At 41.6% G+C, this 17,274-nt stretch overlaps 1 protein-coding gene across 3 annotated transcripts in view; it reads left to right on the forward strand.

Annotated features, from left to right (window-relative positions):
• The window catches only part of ZMAT4 (zinc finger matrin-type 4), a 382,160-nt gene that overhangs the window by 61,670 nt on the left and 303,216 nt on the right, over positions 1-17,274 (forward strand). For all 3 annotated transcript variants that reach the window (XM_082715041.1, XM_082715042.1, XM_082715043.1), the window contains exon 2: positions 5,174-5,279. In XM_082715041.1, the coding sequence (XP_082571167.1) occupies positions 5,178-5,279 (102 nt within the window). In that variant the 5' untranslated portion in view covers positions 5,174-5,177. The remainder of the gene's footprint in view (positions 1-5,173; positions 5,280-17,274) is intronic.

Genomic DNA, 17,274 nt, shown 5'->3' on the forward strand with positions numbered 1-17,274 from the left:
GGGCTGGATCCCAGGGTCCTGAGATCATGACCTGAGCTGAAGGCAAATGCTTAGCCAACTGAGCCACCGACCCCGAAATGCTATTTTTAAAATGGCTAGTGAGGTGAGGGAATGGGTTTTTTATGGAAAACGCCCAAACCTATGACACGAGACCCACTGGTAGGGATCACCAAGCCTGGGGCTTCTCCCTCCATGGGACTAGGGTGAGGGGGATGCCTCCCTAGGGAGCAGGACTGCTGTGTCTCCCTCAGGGCTACTTCAGTGAGTGGCTGCAGATCCAGAGAGTGGTCTAAACTTGACTTTGGATGGCGTGTGCTGTCCTTTGTGTCCCCCAGGAGACAGGACCTAGTGAGATGAGCTCTGGTGGGCAAGAGAGAAGGTGGGAGAGTATTCATCAAACTCATCCATCTGCCAGTATTGGCACCTACTGACAACAAGAATAGGCTTAAATGTTTATGAATTGTGGGATCCTCATGGGCATAAGGCCTGAGTGTCGGCTGGCTGTAGAACTCAGTGAGCCATTTTTGTGGGTGATATGATTAATACAAAAGAGAAACCTTGTGATGACAATCAAAGTCATAACTTCAACACATCAACTCTGTAATCTTCCCCCTTAGTCTTTAATGTGGTTCCATGTATTTCTGTACTTAAATATTTACAGCATCCCTCCTGAAAATAAGAATAATGATAATACGAAATTAATAATATTCATCATAATGGTAGCAATATCCATTTTTCAGTGTCTACCATATGCCACAGTCTTTGTTAGATACTTTTTATCAACATCATCTCTAATCCTCACAATGAGCCTGTGAGAACATTTCCCGTTTCACAAATGAGGAAATTGTGGTTCAGGAAGGATATGTACCTTTACACTCAAAAATCTTGCCGGCAAGCAACCAAATGTGGATTTGAACTAATGCCTTTTCCCTCTGAAGAGCCCTGCCTGGGTTTTGGGATCTTTGAGTCAGAAGCTATCCTGACTTTATCAGAAATGGTATGAAGAATGTTACTGTTGGCCATGAAGCTTCAGGTTTCTCTGGCTCTTTAGGGTATGTTCCTAAAATCTGTTCTTGAGAAGCAGAAAGCACAGAGGGAAGGCTTCCCGTCTGCTTCTAAAGATTAAAAAAGGCCATTCCTTGCACCTTGAGAAACATTTTGGGACCTGCTGTTTTCCCTCAGTCTCCCCTCCTTCCATCTGGGGACTGAGCATTGTGCACCTTTCTCTCCCTGCATTTCGCTGCCTCCTTCCCTTATGTTGCATGTTCCCCCACAAGCCCCCCTGAAGCCCCTTGCATCTATCTTCTCATGCCTACTGGTAGTGATATTTGTCTCCATGCCAGCAAAAAGAATCGGAACCTGTTTGAACCCATTTCCCTCCACTCTAATCCTGTTTGTTCTTAAATTTTTAACTATTGTAGAACCTCCCTGAAGAATTCCTTACAATCCCCCTTGTCTTCTCAGCTCCTGTATTGCTTTCTACACTTCCGGTGCCTTAGGTATTTGTGTGCATGTTTCTCTTCTCACTCAGTCACTCATAATGATTTGGAAGACAGGAGTTGTGCCCTCTGCCATCCCTATGCCTCACACATAGTAGATGCTCAGTAATCACTATTGAATAAACAATATGTTCCTCTTACTTGTTAGACCTGGCTACACCTCTGAGTCTTACACTGTCAACTGCTACCAGATGTAAATAGATTTATTGCTATATAGATTTGGGACAGCACATGAGAATCTGATCAGTCTCCTGTTGAAATACTGCCTCCAACTTCTCTCTGGGCTTCTTTGGTAAAACACAGGTAGCACTGTCCTCTGTGAATACTGAAGAGTGATAGGTTATTCACATCTTGGGTGTTTGCTTTGGAATGTGCCGTTGTGGGGGACACTGAGGAAGTTTTCATTCAGATCAGTTTCAACTTCAGGAAATCAAACTCCTTCCTTCCCATGCTCTCCCTCCCTGCTTGGAATGCCCCAGGACCTCAGAATGTAGTACAGACAACATGCCCCAGGTTTGGGGTTCTCCACATATTGGCTTCCATGAGACAGTGGGACTGACCAGTTATTAACCAATTAAAGGCCCTGCTCGGTCTCTGCTTTAGCTGCTGATTCAGGACCATGGACAAGGCTAAAGAAAGGTAGTCTGGTTTTCCTTGTTCACCTGTACTTTTGAAGACAAGAGGATCTGAGAATTCTATCCCAAGCAAGTGGGAGAACAGTCCTCTTCTTGCGGAATTCCACTCTTTGGATCACCAATCAGGCTCTCTATTTGTCTAAAGTGACCTACACAGAGAGTTCTCTTTTGGGGAAAAGGCCTTATGCACAAACCAGGCTGACACTTGCCTTCTAATTGCTTCCCACTGTAACTTGACTCATTCAGGTTTTCCATTTGGGCCTTGTAGATTTCAGAGGGGTCTTTATTGCCACTTTACTGCATATGGGCCTATTCCAATCGATATTCTTATATAAAACAGTGGAAAAAGCCATGATATTCTCTTCTTCCTTTGAATTTTTTTTTAGTATACACATTTTTATATTCTGCCTTTAAAGCTATTTCTGCTGCACAGCTGTTTTACCGAGACTCAGACTCCTACGGGCCCCACTTGGTCCGACACGTACCTTGAATATCCTTTCACAGTGTTTGATTTCTGCAGTCGGTTGTATAATGAGGAAGGAGTGTGCAGTGAGTTTGGAGATTCCTATTAACCAGGTCACCCATGAATCTATTTTTGTGCACTTCTTTATTAGAAATAGCAGGGAACATGATGTGATATTTAAACACAACTACTTATAGAAGCTTGGCTTAAAAAATACACCTTAGTAAGTTTTCTTTTCCCATTTGACATTTCAAAATGTTGTACTACATTTTCCCATCATCAAAACACCTTTTCTCCATTTGCATTCTGGGATGTGACTAGAGACCATTATACATGACAGAAGATATTTTGGACGGTCATTTGGATTTGTGATCCTCCGCCTGATTAGACCATACCTGAAATGTTTATTCTGTTCTTGGCACTGCCTTTGAAGATGGGCCATAAAGAAATAGACACGAACCAAGATGATAAGTCAGGACAGGGGTTGAGAGTAGATAAAAGAGAGCTATCGTCAAGCACTTGAGAGTGGATATCTCATGAAAAAGGAGAGTAGAATTTTTCTGTGTTGCACCTGAAAACAGAATGAATGAGTGAAGCTACAGTGGGACAGATTTTGATTCAACCTGAAAAGTACCTAGCCGTCAGAGTTGCCAGACTCTTTGGAACAGGTTGCCATGTTAGGTAGTAAGTCTCCAGGCACTGCAGGTGTTAGACTCCAGGCTGGCTGAGCTTTCTGCCAGGAATGAGCCTTCCAGAAATAACAGATCCACTTCAGCTATGAGAGTCAGTAGTCCTTACTCTCTGGCATTACTGTTGGTACTCAGGGCATTGAAAAGCCAGAGCTACCATTGTCTCTTAGGAGCCAAAATTGTGAATCCTTTTGAATTGTGAAATTCAGAGCAGAGCATCCAATGCTCTGAAAGGACAAAGATAAAAAGTGAGTTTGTAGTAGTTGAGGCAGTAGGCCTTTTATTTCAGGTAGGTGCTTTATTTTATAACTCTGCTATTTAAGTGGTTTAAAAAAATTACTTAAAATGGACCATTGTCCTTTATTTTGTTATATTGGTTAAGACTTGGCCAATGTTAGGATATTATTAAGAATGTAACGATGAGCCCTTTCAAATGAAGAGAGGTTTAGAGTTTATGTATGTAGTATCTTCTCCTGTATTTCTCCTTTTGATTTTCATCACAGTTCTCTAAAAAGGCATGGCTAATATTTTATCTCAATTTGTGTAGGAGGAAACTAAGACCTAGAAGGTTTAATGGCTCATTTCAATATCACATGACTGGCAAGGAGTATGAGACCTGAGACAGATTTGGAGTGTGTAAAGTGAAATCATGCAAACCAGGTGGCGTATATGGCCATGCCAATAATCAGCAATGTGACTTTAAGTAGTGTCACAGATAAAATGAGGGCATGGGAGCAGGATGGACTCCCAAGGTTCCTACCACATCCCTGTTTGAAATTCTCTTGCCTTTCTGTATGTATGTTGTCAGGCATAGCCCTTACTTTTTACCTGGCTAGGTAGGAGGTAAAATGGAGTGGAATTTGTGGGTTGGAGGAAAGCATTTGGATGTGCTGCTGTGCATTTCTATGGTGGTAACATTATGCTTCAGATGCTATGAGATAACTATGTGACAGATCACTTTCACAAGCTGGAGACTCCTGGCTGCATTTCAATTCAGGATTTGGAATTTGATGATATGTTTATTTACTTTTGTGGGCTCAACTGTGGTGCAGAATGATGGAGGTGGCTTTTATGCATATCAGTAACCCTAAACGTGGAAGAATGAGCATGAACAGTGAGGGCTTCTCACTTTAAAATGTATAAGCTTGCAAGAAAAGTTATTGTTGAGCCTGATTTTATTTTTTAATTCTGTAAGTATAACTACTGAACTCAAAACTAGTATTTTTATTGCTTATAAGGTTCTTGACAAAGCTAACATATTTCCATGTATTATAAAAGTAATGTATGTCTGTTGTAGAAAATTTAAAAAAATAAATAAAATTACATAAGCAATTACCTATAATTTCTGAAATATAACTGCTCTTAACACTTTGTTAAAACTTCCTGGGACTGGGGCATTTGGGTTGCTCAATTGATTGGGTGGCTGCCTTCTGCATGGGTCATGATCCCAGGCCCTGGGATTGAGCCCCATGTCAGGCTCTCTGCTCAGCAGGGGGCCTGCTTCTCCTTCTCCTTCTCCCTGCCACTTCCCCTGCTTGTGCTCTCTCTCTGTGTCAAATAAATAAATAAAATCTTAAAAACTTCCTGGGATGCTTTTCTGTGCACCTATATATATTTTAAAATACGTCTGATTTGTCAGAAAGAGAAAACTAAAGGTGCATTTCTGTTTTGTACGTACCAGCAATTCTATTGGGCACTTATGAGAAAATTACAAACTCTACACTTTACTGTGGTTAACTGACATGGTATCACCTAAGGAGTAGGGAGGTCTCCGCCACTGCCATCATCCTGGGGTCTGTTGTGCTGTAGGCTTTTTCACACAGTTAATGTCCTGCATAAACATCAAAGCAGTGGACTCATTTTTCTTTTCTGTTGATTTTCCTTTAGCCTGATGAAGTCCTCCGATATCGATCAGGATTTATTTACAGACAGTTACTGCAAGGTGTGCAGTGCACAGCTGATATCTGAATCCCAGCGCGTGGCTCATTACGAGGTAAGGATGGCTTTTCCCACTCGGTGTTTTCAGTGGAACAAAGAGGAACGCGGCCTGTGGTCATGGGACTTGAGGACAGCTCCTCTGGGTCTTGAGGCAGGTTTTAAGAGCCACAGGGCTTGAGCCTTTACAGTCTGAGATCAGGCTGGGGCAAACATGCATGAGTAGGGTTGGGATTGAGGCTTAGGTACATCAGTCCCAGCTTTGGCTGCTTCCCAGATTCTTTTTTTTTTTTTTTGTACCTTAGCCCCTGAAGACTCAGTGGGCTTTCTCTTCTTGTTAAATCTGTCATTGTACATCCCTGATGTTCCTTTTGGGGACATGGGGCAGGACACATTAGTGCCAGCTTCCCTTTCCTTCTTTGACCCTGAAGATAAGCTCAGAGGCTTTTTGTTAATCATCGTCCGGAGAGATGACAGCATTCGTGAATCAGCACCAAATTCCTGACACACGATGGCTACTTCCCTAAATGTGTTTATCAGCCTAAAGACTTCCTCTGTAAAGTTATAACAAAGTTTTAAAATCCAAATGCTCTTAAAGGACCTAATTCAGTGGCTCTGGCTCTTTAGGATGGATGAACAAATAAATGGCCGCCTTTCAGTCTTCTATTGAGAACAGAGAATAAGAGAAGAGAGTTTGGCTAATGTCTGGGAGGGAACAAGGTGCTGCCCCTGGAGACAGCAGGAAGCTTGGGGGGGGGGCGGCAGCCTAGATGCTGAGTGCTGCCCAGGGCATATTTGCTTTTCAAGAGAACATACACCAGTGGGAACATGAGTTTTCAAGTGTAATAACTTGTGAGTAATTTTAGATTGGAGGGCTTAGCCAGCAATTTTCTTTTTGTCTGACAAGTATGACAAATACCAGTTGTCACTGTCACTCATACTCCTCTGAGCCTCCAGTTTCTTCTGTGCACAATGAAGAAAACAATATTAACATGCACACGTACACGCCCAGACACACAATAAACGGACCCTGTGTATTTCTCAGGATTTCGTGGGGACCAGACAAGACCCATCGAAATACCATTTGTGAAGATGCTTTGGAAGTTACAAAGTATGCCGTAACACACACAGTTATGTTGCTTTTCATTATTAACTCCAGTGCAGCAATATTCTGATAAGGACAAATAAAAGTTGCTCTCCTGAGAAAACTTTTAAAGATCACAACCTGTGAAAAATGTTAGCATATTCTTTTGTCAGTAGGCAATCAAGTGTTAGAAGTAAATGAGAACTCAAAAGAATGATCTCCAATGGAAGACAGCCATCTTCTGAAGTTAAGAACTTTCTAATTTCTGTGTATGTTGCTTTGTAAACACACGTGGTTTTATTAATATGATTTCCCCAGTTAAGAAAAATCAGGGAATTGTTTCCTGCCCCCACATTCCACAGCTTCCTATTAGCCTTTTATGTTCTCTCTTTATTAGACTTTTTATGTTCATTTTTAATTATCTCCTCAGATTCTTGAGGACAGGAACAGAGTTTTATTCATTTGATCTTCCATAATTCCTAGAACAGTGCCTGTAACTCCCACATATGCCCTTAGCATCTGTTTACAAAACTATCCAGGGGGCGCAGACCAGCATTGCTTTATTGTTACCTGAGCTAGAAAAGCCATGTCAGAAAATTGAAAAAAAAATTTTTTTTTTTTTAAAGAGAAAGATCTTAGCTGTTCCATTAACAGTTTAGTTATCTGAACTCAAGTTTCCCTGTTACCAGTCTGCATCCTTTCTGTGGCATAGTTTAATTGTTTAGACGATGTGTTACTATTTGTTGCCTGTAGCATAGAGGAGGTAGAGAAGAGAAAGGAGTTACAATAGATCTGCAATTAACAGTGTTACACATCATCAAAACAATGTTACATGCATTGCCATTAAGCCTGGATGGGGACTCTCAATGCTCTTTCCCTCCCTGCTTCCAGGCCGAGGGGGGGCACTTCTTTCAGAGACAAACAGCACGTGTGCTGTTTCTGCAAAGCAGTTGGGGATGTGAACAGGGTGCAAGCCTCCTGAGATCGCTGGTCTTCTGGCTTCAGTCGGGAGGCTTCCCCAGTCACTTCTTCATCTCTAAGAGGTTGGCTTCCATTAAACGATTTTGAAGGCCATTTGAGAATGGATAATCTGATCCTAATCATTTGTCCCCTCCTTCCACTCCACTCTCTCTGCTGAAAGTCGCATGAAGAGTGGGTCTCTGTGGGTCTGAAATCCCCCTCAATTCATCGAAAATGTTGTCACGCTGCGTCTCAATGCTTTATCACTGATGTATTGCTTTAACTTGATTTTACTCAACTAGCAAATATTCCCAGCTTCCCTACGGGGCGAATCAAAAAGAATCCTCTGTGTACTTTCTGCAGGTCCTGCCCTATTAATGTTAGTTATTACAGGGGATTCTGAAGCTGTGTGAGAAATAGTCTTTGCCGCCCCGCACCACCGAAACTCATAAACTTCTTGGGAGGAAAAGCCGTGGGTAGTTCAGTGTGTTGTGAACATGTGTGTGATATGAGAACATGATCTACAGAGTTCTGCTGCCTGTTCCTACGGAGCAGCTGATCCTATGGGATCTAAACTGTATTAATTCTTCTGCCCATTTGACTTTCTGATATGTGTTACATCATGCTGTTAACTTTTTAGATCTTTTCCTTCCCAATTCTAAAGAGTGAACCCACCACCAAGAGCTATTATGGTCCGGGAAGCTTTTTTGGGAATGTCATGAATTATCTAGACCTTGATGGATGGGTTAAGTTTAGGGTTGCTGGAACGAGAAGTCTTGGCATCTCCAAGGAGCATTGCAGAAGCTGGGTTGGCAGGAGGGAGGCTTTGTGTCAGGGAGAGGAGGTGCCCACAGTAGTATGATAGACGTAGTGGGGGGTCAGAATGAAAAGGAAAGGGGACTTTGTACTCTTGTGTGGCATTTGGGAACGTAACAGGATAATTGAGTGTTTCTGAGTGACAGTCCATTGGTGGCGGTCAAGGTATATTGCTGGGAAAAGAATAGCCTTCGTATGACTTTGGCTGTGAGATTTGTGTGCCAGTGCTTTGAAGTAAAAGAGAGAAACAGAACAGATGGGTTAATGCTTAAGAGTTGCATGCTCCATTTAAAAGCCTCAACCTTTGTATAGGAGGACAGAAAAACCCAATATATGTCTAATGGACCAAAGTCTTCCATGCTCCAGTCTTAAAATCTCTTTTTCGCATATGAAATCCCAAAGTGGAAAAAATGGGACATATAAAGACATTATTATTTTTCTTACTTGCTAAGCATTAATAACATGTTAATGTTGTGGTGGAAAATATAATTAGATGTTGTCTCTGCTCACTGAGGCAGTAGAACAAGGGAGGCACAGACACAGAGGGGAAGAGAAAGCTTTCTCGTGTGCCTTTCAGCAGGCCTGTGTATTATAGAGGTTAGAAATAGTTCCCCAGTGAGACGACTTGAGTGGTTTGTTGTAGTTTTAAGTGGCTGAAGAATCATTTTCTGCAAAAGGGAAGAGTTGCTTCCAAGAGTGAAGGAGTAGTTTCCTGGCCTTGCAGGAAAAAGATGATTTGTGTAGGGAAGACTATGAGAAATGAAACCAAAAGGACAGAGAATTTTTTTTTTTTTTTGAGTAAACAAAAGGAAAAATATGAATGAGTGATCTAGAAGGAAAGAGAAAATTCTTGTCAGGCAGACCCAATGAAGTCAGGCCTAAATGTGACAGTCCTTGCGGCTTGCCCCTTCCTGTGAATGCTAATATCCCTTGTGTTGCTGTGCCCTGTAGGTCATCAATGGTTCCTTGCGAAATCAGTGGCACTACAAACAAGATTGTGAGCTGCCTGAGGGTAGGCAAGAGTTATGCACTGAGTTTCTTCAGTTACTTCTGTAGCACCCACTGTAGAGCTGGGCCCACGGTGGTTGTTCTTTTCGGCTGCAGGTTGATGAAGAGACAGAGGCTGGGGACTGGAGCAAGGACACAGTGGGTCACATTGAAGGGAAGCCTTGGTGGGTATGGCAGAAGATGCACTGGCATACCTTGGGGGTCAGTCTGGGCTCAGGGTCTGGCCTCAAGGTGATGATTTTGTAGTTACAGGAGAGACAGTTCTCTAAGCTGATGCAAAACCCTTCAAACGTTTCTGAATCTTGAAGTAATGGGAGTCCTCACAAATGGACCCCCATTAAGTGACCCAGGAGAGGTGGAGTCCAGGATTGTTCTCTAGTCAGATTCAGCGAGCATGTAGGACCTACAGAGGCATGCTGAAATGGATTTTTCTTGTTTTCCTTGTTTTGATTGTCTTCCAGTAGAACTTTGGCTTTCCATAGCTTCTGTTTAATCCGGGGGACTAGCCAAAGGACCGTCTTCTGGTCTGTAGGTTGGATAGTAGATGGGATGTAAATGCTTTGTGGTTAGACACAAGGAGGTGAAATTTGAGGTTCCTAATATGTGCTGATTAAAGCAGCATGATTGTCTATACTACCCTTGCCTCGAAGGACTTTTCTCCCTTCATCTCTCATACCTTCTCAACTTGGCTTTTCCCTTTTCTTTTTGCTGAGTATGCACGCAGGCTGGACAGCTCCTTTGCCATGTGTGAGAGCTGTCGGTCAATATCATGTTGTGTTTCTGCAGCCCATCAGGTGTATTTCTGCAGTACTAGCAGGGACTGTACTAACTGCACTTGAGTTCTGCTAGGGCTCACTGGGTCAGCAGCCATCCTGGGCATTGCAGGTGATATGCTCCTGGAGAGGCAAATGCTAACGGTGTGAGGACAGTAAAAGATCTTTATAACAAGGTTCCTGTGAAGATGCTTCTTTATGCCGTACATTGAGAATCACTGTTTCAATCTCTCCAAATCTCTTACAGTCATAACATGCTTAATTTCTCCCAGATGCTGTTAATACAATTATTGGCTCATTCGCTGAAGCTAAAGCTATTCTTGTTAACCCTCTGTAATGTCAGAGGACTTCAACCTGTTCCCCATTGCCTACGAGTCTTTACCTCTGTTTCTTGACCATTTCACTGAAGACTCTTGAGCTTCTAAAAATTTCTTATTTTTCTGTTGTCTTACTCCAGCAAGCCCAGTCATTTTATCAGTTATCACTAGTTAAAGTAGTTCACCGGAACACTGAATGAATGGATAATAAAGAGGCTACAATGAAGAAAACAACAGCAGCCTGAACACTCTGGGCAGCACACACATTAGCGAAGAACGGCTGGCGGATGGTGTGTGCTTAATGCTCACTGGTTAAGGGTAGGAAGAGGCTATGCTGTGTGCATTCTCATTTGCTGAGAGCGTATGACAAAACTCAAGGGATTTTAGGAACTAGGCTTCTTTCCACCGACCAGAATTCCATCACATGGTCCCACCTAGCTGCAGGAGAGGTTGGGAAAAATAATATGTGCAGGAAAATGAAATGGGTTCAACAAACACATGAAATTATCTCTGCCACAGTCTATCCCTCTGTTCACCAAAAATCCATTCCATTTTTCTTTTAACATGTAGAGTACATGTCCCGTTACTTTAACCCTCCAGTCCAGTTACTTTGCTCAGCTCAAATTTCAGGGCCTCCAGGAAGGGAGTGGGTCTCTCCATGAGATGTGGTTGTGATTCTCCTTTGTACTGCTGCTTGTGAGCAAAACAGAAATGTTACCTCTCCTCCTCCTCCTTTCGAGTGGTGATGACAACACTAATATTTCTTACTCAGAAAAAGGAGGAAAAGAAGACAGAGAGTAATCACTGGCCCATAGCAGAGTTGGAATCCTGCAGAGCAGGAATTAGGAAGTTCCTCTTTTCAGAAAGGTGGGGGGTAGTTGCCCAAATAGATCCCGATCTTCCTCTGTGAGAAGGATTTTTTTGTTCATTTTTCCTAATGAGCCCTGGTTCTCCACAGTTCTTCCCTCCACAGATCTTCCCTGTCCAACATCCTTGTTGCTTCTGAAATGGATCTTGGGTCCTACACTTTCCTTGGTGACTGCCAGCATTCATAGCCCATGTCCTTCCTCAGACTGATTTAAGGCATGCAGAGTATTCAGAGCTTTTCTAATTCAAAATAATAATTGCTGGAGTAACACAATTCTCTCAGCATCTCAGAAAAATGGGTGGCTTATGATTTACTTTATTTATTTATCTTTTTAGAAAGCTTCATGTGTTGTCACCATACAGTTCTTTCCTAGACACAGTTTCAAGGTTGCCTCTTTATTTTATTGCTTCCTCCTCTCTGTGCCTCTTTCTTTTCTCAGTTTCATGGTGGCCATCTTCAGGTTATCTAGAAGTAGGTGGAAAGATCACACCCTTAGTCCAATGTTTGCCAAAGTCCTGAGTCACAATATGCAACTGAGAAGTCTCATTGGGTGCTCAACGTGCAATGTCTTTTACTACACATCTTTCATTTTTGGTTACTGGAAGCAATTAGCAAATGGCTTTTCTAACTAGGTCTCAAATTTCCGGAATAACTCTTCTTTTTTTACTTCTGTCTGCTTATGTGCCAGTTACACATTACAGTTCTTAGAGTTTTTTGATTCTTTTATAAAAGACATGACCAACAATCAGTAGCAGAAAATTAGTAGTAGACTACATATATCAAGTGTTCTGCTTTCCCAAGCTGTTCTGGTTATTTTAGAACTATAACAGTCTCCTAGCATAGAACCATCTAGGTCCCCTAGAAAGGTAAGCTCAATGAGCAGGTGTCTACCTTCCATGGTATTGTAGTCTATAGTTTTGGCCATGTTTTGCCACTATATAACCTGGAGCTCTTGTTTTTGTACCCTCCCTACTTATCATCTATCTAGGCTAAGTCAATGTCAAACATTTAAGTTTTTTTTTTTTTTTCTTTTTTATGGGAGAACCTCCATCTCTATGCTGGACAAGGTAGGCTAAAGGTAATAATAAACAAAGAAGTAAAAATTATTTATTACTCACATTATAGCCCATTGTGGGTTTCCAGAGGGGGATTTTGTACCTCGTAAGCATTTAAGACTCACGCTAATAGAGGGTCCACCATCTTTGCTCCTGATATTGCCTCGACTATCAAAATCCAGCTGGTCCATGGGGGACTGAAGGGCAATGTGGGTGATTGTACAGGACATTGTGGGGAGCCAGGCCTGGAAGAGGCGTCATGTCCACATGCATATCATAAGCCCGAACTCAATTGTATCTTCTTCTGACTGTATGAGAGGCTGAGAAATGGGCTCAGTGTGTGTCAAGGAGGAAAATGGAACCAGTTGGGTGAGCACGTAGCGTTGTCTCTGGGTACCGTATGTGTGTGGCACTACAGGCACATGGTGATTGGGACTTTCGTTGGGTATTTTGGGTATTTGGGGATGAAGTGGAGGTGGAGAAAAAAGGGAAATAGAGGAAAGCCCGTGTATTCCAAAGGAAGTGGGCTTAGCAAAGAAACATAAACAATTCTGGAAATCAGGAGTCTGGAGGATGCTGTGAAGATGATACCTGTTCATTACAGTGCTCTGTAGAAAACTGAAGCAAACACATTTTAGTTTAAAAGACAAGGGAATAATATGCTATCAAATTTGGATTTTCTCTCCAATTCCTGACTTAATTGGTCAAGCACAGAGGTTTTCTAGTTGGAATCTGGGGTCTGTGTAGTGAGTGGTACGTTTGACAAGTAGGATTTCCCCTCTGCTCCACATTTTTGGGCTCAGGCAACTGGTCCCCCAAACCCTCCCCACACTCTGGAGGTCTGGGAGCATCTTCTACAGGGGTCCAGTTGTGCGCCAAGGCTGAGGACACAAACAGGTGTCTCAGTCCTCCTAAAGATGGATGTTTGAGAGAAACTTCTGTGTGCCCTCCCTTGTGAGAAATGTTCCTCTGCTGAGAGAATAGCTTATTATTGGCAGTCGACTCTCTGATCTTGTTTCCTGCTTTGCTTTCCCCACCAAATTCATGGCATGTCCAGCAACTAGACAAAGGTTCTATGTAGGATTTTACTGTACTCACTTTACCTCTGGATACTATTATTCTGTTTGCCCTGTTTTATTATAAATTTGTATCTCTCAATTATTTCTTTTAACCTTTTGCATTAGATGTAGATGTAACTTGATCTGTTACAATCTTTGACAAAAATAGTGTGGTATAAATATGTAAATATTTAATCTTTCTATTTTAGCATTTTATTCCTTTTTCTGAAGTGGCAGTAAATTCACGTGATTCAAAATTCAAGAAGCATGAAAGAGTGCTTCTGCGAAAAGTCTCCCACCTGTTCCTCCGCATCCTGTTATTCTTCTTGGATGAAAACAATGTGCCAATTTTCCTTGAAATATTCTACACATATAGATGCAACTAAATCTTTCCTTTGAAATATTTTCTGCAAATGGCGACATCCTAGACCCTTCATTTTTTATTTGTTTTAATTGTGGCATAGCTCTTCTTATATAAATATAATTCATAAAGAAATATTTACTGAACTGGCTGATAACTCCTAGGTAGCACGGATATAACCGGGAGAAAAAAAAAGACTTTCTCCCTGTGAACTCCCATTGAGGGAGGTACATATCTGTTGATTTTCAGATCCCAGCCTGTGCTGTTTGGTTATTGACAGTGATGATTTTTCTTCCAGCTTTCCATTCCCAGCATTCACCTGAAAACATATGCATTCCTGACCTCCTCATCACTAAGCCATCTGGGCTTGCTGATTTTTTTTTTTTTTTTTAAGATATTAGCAGACAGAGGATTCTTAAAGGCTAATGACCTAAATAAGTGGGCTTGAGTGTTGATTTCAGCCATGTGTCTTTGTCTACATTTCTTCTGATAGTGGGAGAATGTGTTGGGGACAGCAGGCTTTCCTCCTTCTCAGTGATTTGAGAATTTAATTAGTCTCTTCAGGCTTTTTCTAAGATGACTTAATTTGGGGTAGAATTTTTCTAACTTTGAATTCCATCCCTTTCTCTGGGGATCATATAAAGACATAAATGTACCTTGTGCCACCTCTGAGTTGCTTCCTTCTGTTCCTACTGCTCCCGTCTCCTTGCTCCATCTTTCAGGAATCCTTGGTCTCTGGGAGGCCTCCACTATGCCAGCTGCCGAGGAGGCTCTTGTGTCCACTCTCTGATTCAAATATAGAACACAGTCCTTCCTTCACCTTGAGAAACCTACAGGTAGTTTGAAGGTTTTAGATTTTTACTAAGAAAATAGGAAACATAGAACAAAACTCTTTTCTATCTGCTACCCATCTTCCTCCTCTGGGCTTCTAGAGGACCCGTTCCAGCCTTGCAGCCACAGACTTTGCCTCTGACCTGGAAGGTCGCCCAGCCTTCTGATCCAAGAAACCCTCCTCATTTCATGTTTTCATTAATTCTTTGTAGCTCTTGACTTACTGCAAACCAGTTTATCTTCTAGAAACTAAATTTCTCCAGGTTCTGCCTGAACAATGCCTCTTCTCTAATTCCCCAGTGTTCTATGGCCCGGAAGCCTGCCCCCACATTTAACCTAGGAGCCCTTTGGGATGCCGTCATTTGCTTTAAAGCCCCAGAGCAACATCTTCCTCTTTTTCCACTTCATGGAAAAGTTCATGCTCCTTTTTGCTTCACCTGCTGAACTCTCTGTTTTCTATCCATGGGGTAGATCCACTCTCAGCTTATCCTGAGATCAGGCCAAGCAGGGCTGAGTTATAAAAGGAGCTTCTGGTGTGTTCCAAGGTCAGAAGGCCTGTGTTGTAAGTACAATGTTAACAAAGTCACTTAACTCTTCCAAATTTTAGCACCTTCTTCTGTAACGTGAGAAGATACAGAGTCTTCTTTCATTTTACCCCTACTCCTCATCCCCTCCCCACAGGTAACTATTTTATTAGGTTTGAGATGTTCTTTATTTGTATATGTTCTTTAAAATACATATTGCTTTCTGGGCATGTATACTTTTATTTCAAATTTTATTTATTTATTTAATTTTAGATTGGCTTTAGATGCACAGAAAAGTTGCAAACACAGTGTGGAGTATTTCTGTATACCCTGACCCAGTTTCCCCTATTATGAACATCGTGCATTACTATGGCACATTTGTCATGGCTAGTGAAACAAAATTGATACATTGTTATTATTATTATTGTTATATAACATGTATTATAAAGTGTGAAGTCCATATTTTATTTAGATTTCCCTAGTTTTTTTTTTTAAATTATTTTAGGGTTTTATTTTTTTATTTGACAGAGAGAGAGAGCACAAGCAGGGGGAGAGGCAGAGGGAAAGAGAGAAGCAGGCTCCCTGCAGAGCAGGGGAAGCCCAATGTGGGACTCAATCCTAGGACCCTGGAACCATGACCTGAGCTGAAGGCAGTGGCTTAACCAACTGAGCCACCCAGGCGCCCCACGATTTCCCCAGTTTTTAACTAGATATCCTTTTTCTGTTCCAGGATCCCATCCAGGAGTGTGCGTTACATTTAGACCTTACATTTCTTTAGGTTTCCATAGACGGACAGGTTCTCAGACTTTCCTTGTTATTGATGGTCTTGGTAATTTTGAGGACTTCTGGTCAGGTATTTAGTTGAATGACCTGCAGTGGAGATTTTTTTGATGTTTTTCTCATGATCGGTCTGTGGTTTTGCATCCTTGGTGAGGAAGAGCTCAGAAGGAAAGCACCATTCTCATCCCGTCATATTAAGGGTAGTATTATCAACATGACTTATCACTGTTAATGTTCACCTTGGTCTTCCAGCTCAAGGTAATGTTTGTCAGGTTAATCCACTGTAAATTTACTTTTTCTCCCTTTCTATAGTGTGCTTTTCAGAAGGAAGTCATTACGCGTAGTGTAGGCATGTATTTATAATGTATACAAATGGCATCGTGATGTGAATCTCATCCTTATCTTGTTATTTCAGTCAGCAGTGTGTTTCTAAGAGCCATTCATGTTCCTGCAGGATGTCAAAAGTCTTTCATGTATCGTATTTTGATTTCCTATTCCTTCAGGGATGGACACTTAGGTTGCTTCTGGTGTCCCACTCACCTGCTCACCCAAGCAACATGGTAACAAACATCCTTAAACAAGTTTCCTAAAGAACCTGTGTGGGAACTTATGTGGCATGGAGATATAAGCAGGAGTGGAACTAGTGCACGGAAGTCATTATTGCTTACTTGTCTAAGCCTCGCTTATTAGCATGGTGCTACGTAAGGGATCCCATATCTACATCTCTGTTAGTAATTGGCTTTCTTCCACTTTCTCACTTTTTTCCTAATCTGCTTGATATTTGATATCTTGTTATTTTAAGTTGCCTTTCTGTAATGAGTCTGAACAACTTTGTGTATACTTATTAGTCCTTTTGTTTTCCTTTTTCTGGTCTTCTGTCAATTTTTCTACTGGTATTCTGGTATTTTCCTGTTTGATTTCTTCATATCATCCTTATTGAATTTTGGCTTTGCAAATATCTTCTTAAAAGTAGTCATGATGCTCTTTGTTAATTTTTTTGTTAAGCTTGTCAATTTTTTTTTTAAAGGTCATCACACTCTTTTTTTTTTTTTTTAAGATTTTATTTATTTATTTGACAGAGAGAAATCACAAGTAGACGGAGAGGCAGGCAGAGAGAGAGAGGGAAGCAGGCTCCCTGCTGAGCAGAGAGCCCGATGCGGGACTCGATCCCAGGACCCTGAGATCATGACCTGAGCTGAAGGCAGCGGCTTAACCCACTGAGCCACCTAGGCGCCCTAAGCTTGTCAATTTTTATGTGATAAATTTAACAAACTTTTTGCCTTACACTTTTAAGAAGTTCTTCCATTGATCGATCACAGAAACATTAAATATTAAATATACTAGCTTCTATTAATTTGACACTTGTCTTTTTTATATTCATATTCATGTCCTTAACTCTATTTGGAGCCTGCATTTATATATATTGCATACAGTAGGAATCCACTTTGATTTTCCTGTATGTATTCCACCAGTTTTCCTACCACCATCTACATCCCCTTCTTTCCCATAATTTGTGATGTCATCTTTACCATATGTTAATTTTCTTCAGGTGCTTGACCCCAACCCAGACCTCTCTGTACTGTTCTGTGGTCCTATTTGTCGTCATCTGGGCCAGTCC

Source organism: Mustela nivalis (genome assembly GCF_964662115.1).
Source record: "Mustela nivalis genome assembly, chromosome: 20".
Lineage (NCBI taxonomy): Eukaryota > Metazoa > Chordata > Mammalia > Carnivora > Mustelidae > Mustela > Mustela nivalis.